The sequence below is a fragment of the Arachis ipaensis genome, chromosome B10 (genome assembly GCF_000816755.2).
Source record: "Arachis ipaensis cultivar K30076 chromosome B10, Araip1.1, whole genome shotgun sequence".
In the NCBI taxonomy this organism is placed as follows: Eukaryota; Viridiplantae; Streptophyta; class Magnoliopsida; order Fabales; family Fabaceae; genus Arachis; species Arachis ipaensis.
The window spans coordinates 134,637,025-134,644,973 of NC_029794.2; the positions used below are offsets into that span (position 1 = coordinate 134,637,025).

The 7,949-nt window shown below is 34.2% G+C and overlaps 2 protein-coding genes across 4 annotated transcripts; one reads left to right on the forward strand and one right to left on the reverse strand.

Moving 5' to 3' along the window:
* LOC107623384 (uncharacterized protein At5g39865) lies at positions 261-2,138 on the forward strand. Its single transcript, XM_016325622.2, has 2 exons — positions 261-635; positions 760-2,138. The coding sequence occupies exon 2, from the start codon at positions 826-828 to the stop codon at positions 1,603-1,605; it is 780 nt and encodes a 259-aa protein (XP_016181108.1). The 5' UTR covers positions 261-635; positions 760-825; the 3' UTR covers positions 1,606-2,138.
* LOC107623751 (probable ADP-ribosylation factor GTPase-activating protein AGD11) lies at positions 3,496-7,916 on the reverse strand. 3 transcript variants are annotated; one of them, XM_016326113.2, is made up of 10 exons: positions 7,702-7,916; positions 7,433-7,595; positions 6,708-6,797; positions 5,905-5,992; positions 5,367-5,442; positions 4,776-4,939; positions 4,457-4,694; positions 4,237-4,353; positions 4,063-4,158; positions 3,496-3,960 (listed from the first exon to the last, which is right to left on the reverse strand). In XM_016326113.2, the coding sequence occupies exons 2-10, from the start codon at positions 7,473-7,475 to the stop codon at positions 3,679-3,681; spliced, it is 1,194 nt and encodes a 397-aa protein (XP_016181599.1). In that variant the 5' UTR covers positions 7,476-7,595; positions 7,702-7,916; the 3' UTR covers positions 3,496-3,678. The 3 variants fall into 3 exon arrangements, with proteins under 3 accessions (XP_016181599.1, XP_016181600.1, XP_020968981.1); XM_016326114.2 differs by having other exon boundaries at positions 7,448-7,595; positions 7,702-7,915; XM_021113322.1 differs by lacking the exon at positions 7,702-7,916 and having other exon boundaries at positions 7,420-7,595.

The window sequence follows — 7,949 nt, forward strand, 5'->3', positions numbered from 1 at the left end:
TTACAATTTTTTAAAATAAAAAATTGATAAAATAATAAAATAAAGAGTTAATCACTTATTTATTCTTAAATTAAGACAATAAAACACATATTTTATAAAAATTATAAAATTAGTGATTAATCTTCACTTTATCTTTTTTTTTTTTAACTATATCAAAGCCAACAAAAAGAATTTGTATTTTAGCCTTAGAGGGACTAAAATACCATAAATGAATATCAAGGGAGTAAACTGCAATTTTCCCAAAATTATATTCCCTCTCTAGTGTCTTACTTTCTTTGTGTGTAGAAAATTCTTTCCGTTGTTGATAAGCTTCTCTCTCTTTACATGCCAACTACAAAAAGTAACAGAAAATCCAACTCCTCGTTCCAATCTTTATTCTTCTGCTTCAAAATCTGCAAAACCAAAGGGATAAAAAGAAACAAAGAAACAGAAAAATCATATAACAGCTTAACCATCACCTAACTAACACAACAACCTCACCATTAAATTAGCCTCTATACACAAACAAAAAAGTTTCAAAGCGAAGGAGAAACAACAAAAAGGAACAGGAGAAAGCAAAACCCTAATTTTCACTTACTCCGCCGCGCCGGGGAATCGTCGTCGTCGTTGTTGTCATCGACCTCTCCTTTTGCGTGGTAAGAGATAAGAAACCCTAAAAATGATGTCATTTCTGGTTTTTTTTTTTTTAAATTATTTTTTGGTTTCAATTTGGGGGAATTTTGGAAAGGAGGCTGAAAATTGTTCGTTCTTTGCGATTAGGTTATTGAATTCTCCAATTCTGAGCTTGGAATTTGATTAGACTGCGTTCTTGTTATTCTCTCGAAGATGTCGAGGTTTCCGTATTTCAACCGTTCCAACACGGTTCATACGGCGTACTCAAAACCGCCGCAGATATCCTACGTGCTTGATCGTTCTGGTTCCCTAAGCGATATATCGGATGATTCTGCGAAATCGAAATCCAGTTCCAATTCGAGTTCGATGCGCGGAAGGATGGTTAAGAAGATATGCGGCCTCTTTGAAACGCAATCGAAATCTTCGTCAATTGCAAAATCAGCAACTGAAGAATCAGTCCAATCGTCTAAGGCGAAACAAGGGAATTCGAAATTGATGAAGGTTGACTCGGATTTGGGGACTCCGTTCAGGTTACCGGATGCGGACGACCGAGTGGTGGTGTATTTCACGAGCCTGAGAGGGGTAAGGAGAACATTTGAGGATTGCAGCGCGGTTCGGATGATCCTTAAGGGATTCAGGATATGGATCGACGAAAGGGATGTTTCGATGGACGCGGAATATAGGAAAGAGTTGCAGTGTGCTCTTGGGGAGAAGAATGTGACCCTCCCTCAGGTTTTTGTGAGAGGAAAGTATATTGGAGGAGCTGATGTGATCAGGCACTTGTTTGAGGTTGGCGAGCTAGGGAAGATTCTTGAAGGTTTCCCCAAGACGAAGCCCGGTTTTGTCTGCGAGAGTTGCGCAGATTTGAGATTCGCACCTTGTTGGCATTGCAGTGGGAGCAGGAAGGTGTTTGATGAGGATGAGGGGTTGCTCAAGAGATGCTTGGAGTGTAATGAGAATGGACTCATTAGGTGCCCTAATTGCTGTTCCTGAAGAAAGGAAAACAGGCCAAAACCCTAAGTAACCAAAGTTGTATGAGAATGAGTAGTTTATATTTTGTTTGTTGGATTGATTGCATGCATGCTCTTGATGGTGGTCCCGGTGGGAGGGATGAGATATGAGTTTGGTTGGTTGGTTGTGAAGGGATTCAAAGCACTCTTTGAATTCATTATTGTTAGTTTTTGAGAGTTGTCATTATGGGAGAATGATGAGTCTCTTGCACCTTGAACAGCATTTTGTTTTGTTCTAGGAGTGTGTCTGCTTTCAGGAAAAAAAAAAAAAGAGTAATGTGTATTTAGTGCTTCTCTTCGAGGCAATGTAAATATTTAGTGCAATTATCATCAGGACTTAATTGCAAGTATTGGTCTTTCATAGTTAATAATGAGAATGGGTTATTTTAATCCCTTATCTCTGATCCCAGATTGTGTCTGTATTCTCTCTCTGGTGTGTTTGTCTTTTATTAATAGAACATGTATAAATAGCAGTGAGGCGTGTTGTAATATGAAATACCCTCTTGGTTTGGTATCTTTTAGTGATTCTACAATTCCCAAAAATTACTTTTATTGTTGGATTGGGTTCAGGTTTTATGAGTTCCCAACATTTTCTGCAAAACCCTTTTATAATGTTCAATTTGCTGGTTTTAGCTGAAGGTGATTGTATCCGAATAAGTTGTCATAAAAGGGTGTAGGGAGGATGATTTATGTGCATGTCTCAATTCTACCTGTTGAAAAGAAAAACTTTAGGTGATAAAATTGAGAGGATTGGAAACTGGTATCATTTTCTTTCTGGGTAGAAACAAGAGTGGGGAAGAAAACAATGTTGGGAACTCGTACATTAATAAATAAATAAAAATAAATAAAATTCTAGTATGTTCTTAAAGGTAATCAATCCACAATTTCTTGCTATCTTTTTATTCTTTTCCGATTTTTTCGTTGCCGACAGTGTAAAGTTGAGAGCTCCAAAGTCCCACTCAATTCAATGGCAATTATGTCATGGGCTTCTATCAGAGGATGCCTTAAGATTGTGGCAAAGGCAAACTCATCATCATCATCAAAAGAGGCTAAATTGTCAACATATTCATGGTAGACTATAAAGGCTAATAATGATTTGGTCATACAAGAAAAGAGATACTGATTGTATGTAGCCTTCAGGTTAACCAGAATAAGGATTAATTTACAAAGATTGTTGATACTTAATATAAGTAGTAAAGATTCAAAAAACATATCTCGCATTGATGTATTATTATTCTTTTAATTGTATTTGTAAAACAAGTTACATATAATTTAGGTCAAGCACACATAAACTTTGTAATTGAGTGCTTTTTGTTAGATGATTTTTTTTGTAATAAAATTTAATTTTGATAAACTAAAAGTGTCAAATTTTTATGGAGCTATTCAATTATATACATTCTTTCAGATGAACATTTATGTTTTAAATGTCAAATAATTATTTTTGTAACATGATAGTACATAATGCAAATGTAAACACTAAACAAACATCAAAGAGATTATATTCAATTTGGTCTCTGAACTTGCATGCAAGTTTCAATTTACTTCCTAAAGTTTTAATTGCCTTTATTTAGTCTCCAAACTTTGTGAACATAACTCATATTAGTCCTTGAAACAATTTTTAAGTACAAACGATAACGGAAACCCTAATCTAACAATATATATCACCTGTCTTTTCTTTTTTAACAAAACCCTAATCTATTTAGTTTTTCTCCTTACATATCTTATCATAGGATAGTTGTAGTCTTGTAGTAGAACTTTTTGTTCATCAGAAAGAAACAAAAACGAGCCTAAAAAAAATAGAAAAGATAACCAACTTAATCATCAAATAATCCCAGAGATATAAGCTTAACCGAAAAGGAAAAAAGGTTAAAACTTATCCAAGCTTCCACAAATAAGCTCTTACTGATGATAATTCATATTTGTTCATCTACAGAAGGAAAAGTCAGTCTCAGAAAATTGTACAAAGTAAAGCTGAGACAAGACATTCTACAGAGAGATATACACAGATATATTCCTATCAATGAAGCTGCAAAAAACAAAAACAAAAAAATGCCATCTATTGAGTGAGAGGAAGACATTCAAGCTCAATGTCTAAAACTCCTCGCTCAACTTTCTGTAACCTCAACTGTATCTCTTGTTTGACCTTCCCTTCTTCTAGGGTGATGATACCATCTTTAACAAGAGTGTTTTCGCCGCTTGCTACCCATTTTCCGAGCTGCATTGACTCGTTGATCGAAGATTTCTCGTATGCCTTTGCGGCAGTTACTAGAGGTTGAATGTCTATTTCAGCCTCGCCCATAAAATCATCGGTCGAGAAAGTATCCTTGTCATACACAACCTGCATAGAAGCATGGAGTAAAATGGAATGGTATACAAGTTTCAAATACAGAAAATAGTAAACATGTTTCATATACAGAAAAAATTATACATTTGAGCTTACCACTTTAAGAGGAGGAACATGCTCTGGAATCGAGAGCATTAAGCTTTCATTCCAAACTGGATTCAAGTTGTTCTTTATGACACGAGTCTTCACCGACTGTAAAACAAAATATGTTAATTTTTTCACTTTGACGATGTTATTTTATCCAGAAGAAGTTGAGATGAAGAAGTTTACTTGGTGACCAAGAGAAAGCATGACATAAGGGTCACTAGTCACAACATCCCGGACAGCCAGGTTAGTTCCTTTAACGACATTAACCTTGATCAACCCAACAAATTGAACCATACCTGCCTATAACGGTAAATTGGGAGAAACAGGATTCAGGATTTGATTCTCAGGATGCTTCTTATAGTAAAGCTATAACAGGTTATAAAGAAATCAATTCAAAGGTTACCAATGAAGTACTCTTCTTTGAAATCTTATGCTCAGATTCCTTTCTTCCCCAGCTGTGTCGGAGTGCAGTCCCAATACGAGCTTTAGTTGTTTGCTTTTCGTAATGTCTTTTGTCCATTTGAAACCCACAGGAAGCAGCGTTGCTTGGGGAGCATGTTAAATATCTTTGTGGAGATGGCGGAAAGGAGCATTGCAAATTTTTCTCCGTATCCAAAAACTGTAGAAGCTCGTATTTTCTTCTGAATAATGAATGTAAACTTCTGTTAATCAGAAAGGTGCTTTTAGACAACAGGAATATGAATTGCATGTGTTTGAGTTACCTGATATAATCTGCACGCTCTTCGATGGAAGAATGCGGTTTTGGTTTTTTAATGTTACTTGGGACACAAGCTTCATACCTCTTATTGATTACTGTATTTCCACCCAATTTCACCAATTCATCAACTTGTTCGTCTGTCCAGTCATCTAGTTTCAGCGATAGAACCTATATGAAAATAAAATCATGTGCAAGAATTCCCATTTACGAAAATAAAATTCAAATCATGTTTAGAAACACTATACTATTTCCAAATATCTGTACAGCTTAACTATCAGTGACGAATTACTGATCTTGATTAGAAAAACTACTCAAGAACTTTTAAGCACTCACATTAACTTTCCTTTTTCAAGAAAACATGATCTTATTTATCACAGGTTTTTCATTTCTCACAGGAGGGTAGTCTAAAGGCATGCTGGTAGCAGAGATAGTTTTAGGAAAATAACCATTTTACTTTTCTAAAATAAATTCAAAATTATAAGCAATTTTGAACTTGGGAAAAAAGAAAAAGAGATTCGAACATGCAAATACAGCAGGTTCCAGACACACTAGGCTTCGTTCCTTCAATAAGCAAATAAGCACATAAGAATCGTACCTTCGATATATGGACTCCTAGGCTTCTATGTATGCCAGAACATTGGATGCAAATAAATACTCCAAGACTTGAAGACCTGATATTCAACCAATGCAGTGAATAAAATCAAATGAAGATGATGTTCTGATAAATTTAACACCAACGTGACAACAAATTCTTGATATCATTTGTCATGTCTTAAAAAAACTCTTCCTCAATTCTTCTATTAATACAGAAAAAATAAAATCAAATTCAAATGAAATTAGTAGTAAAAAATTAGTAGAGCAATTACCCAAGATTTTGTTAAAAACATAGATATGTACACAAAATATAAACTTTAAGCTGAATCCAAAAAGTTAATAAAGTATATAAGGGCTATTTCACCCAAGAAGGAAGAACATGTAAACATAAGTTAACTATATGTATTTGTATTTGTTTGGAAGAATACTACAGCGAGTCAGCAACATTTATTCAAGATATATGATAATTTTATTTGAAAGTGATGAGCAACGAACAATAAGTATAGCCCAAATTCCTCAAAAATCAAGATAATACTTACGCCCATTTTGGATCTGATGATCCGCAATCGGCACAGAACCTGTTCCCCGCTTGACGCATCAGATTGTCGAGCCTTTCTTGTGGAGTTACTAATAGGAAATAAGAGAAAATTGTATGTTATAAAGTAAAGAGATATGTGAACTAAGCTTCTTTTGAAGGGGATAATAACACTGATTGATAACATTAGCCAAAGACATTGCAAGACATTTCAACACTGTGCCTAAAGATTATCAAGCATCATTCCGTTAGTTTCCTTGTTTTCTTTAGGCGTTTCTGCCCCGATGTTTATCAAAAAAAAAAAAAAAATCAAGCATCATTGCACAAAACTAAGGTACATGAGGAACTATAATCTCAAACTTCTGAAATCCTCTCATACTTTTAGTTAACACAGTTTGTAAATTTGGCAATGCTCTTTTCTTTGTTCCATCCATGAAGGAATACAAGTTTACATAGTCCATAATGCTATTGCCTGGCACTGTTCTGGTTGACAGGAACTCTCTTGAAATTACAAAAATGTTGAAAATATTCAACAAATTGAATTTTCCATTTCATCTTTAAAATTAAAAGCAGGAAGCATCAACATGTTTTTCTGAGATTTCTCATATATCAAATTATCAGTGGCAAAATCATTAAGTATGGTCTTGGCAAAAACGCCCATCTTAGACATCTAACGCTGTCCCATTGTCAACTGCGTACTCGCAACAAATACATAGCACAAAAGCATATATAGTTATATACTTCACAAACCAAAATAGAGCTATCAATACCAAAATAAGTAAAGAATATAATAGGTATGATAATTACCATGAGGTAGCCATTGGCTTCTTTGACTTTGGGAATTCAAACTTGGTGTTTCAGAGCAGAAGAGATCAAAAAGGCAAGCTCCTGTTGACCCTACAGTAGCGACATTTTATTCAGTAGTAAGCCTCCCATGGTGCCATCACAAATTTGTGAAATTGCAGGAGTTCATCACTTGAGTTTAACTTTAAGTTCCACCATTAGAAAATCACCACATTATAAAAAAATATTAAAAGCTTCTCTGTACCCTTTAATCACATTTTGGGTCTTGCTACAAACTTACAATTAGTGCTGGGGTGAAAAGAAATGTATGGATAAAATTTTATCATTTTTATGTGAAAAACACATATAGAACTCATTCATGAAAAAGTCCACCCTATTCTTATTCACCTTCTTATCCCAAGTTATCATTTTCTTGAAAGCTATGCTTAAGAGAATTACAAATAACACCTTTGTTTAAATCATTTATGCAGGATAGTAGCAGTAACACTAATTACCTAATATTTTAAATTACATACATGATTTTCAAGTTCCCTATAAAAATGGAATTGCATCATCAATTCTCATTCATTAACCAAAAAGGGGGCACATGGAAAAATTGAATAATTAAATGTTCTATCAGATATATGAATGAATTGATTCTAGTCAACATCTATTTTTCATTATATTCCTTTGGGAATGAATTAACTAATAAAAATTGTAAAAAAAAAAAAAAAACCTTTTTCTTTCACCTGAGACACCGTTACCTTCAGAATTTCCCTGCCGTACAGCCATCTCCAGCCTCCAAAAATTGAAAACCAAAATCAAGAAATGACTCTACAATCTGAGAATAAAAATTATTTTTTTCCCTCCACTTAAATTTGGTTATTTATCAAAGCCACCCTCCTTAATTCTCTGCAACAAAATCAACAAAAGGGTTTCAAAAATTCAAAGGCCATCGAAAGGAATCATAAAAATTAACAAGTTTTTTTAAGAACAATTGAATTGGAAGAAAACATACAAGGAGATTTTAAAAGCGGTCAACCCTTCATGGTGAAAGCTTGAAACCTAAATTGAAAAGTCGCTTTGAAAGGGAAGAAATTTAAAAAAAAAAAGCAATAATTCGTTTTGAGCTGAAGATGATTGGGTTTATTGTGAAAGTCAACGTATAAGATTTTGGAATGTAGGAAATGAATAAAGCTTTTTCTTTTTTTTTTCTTTTTTTTTCATGAATGATTTTGACTCAGCCTAAAAAACAAAAGGGGTTGA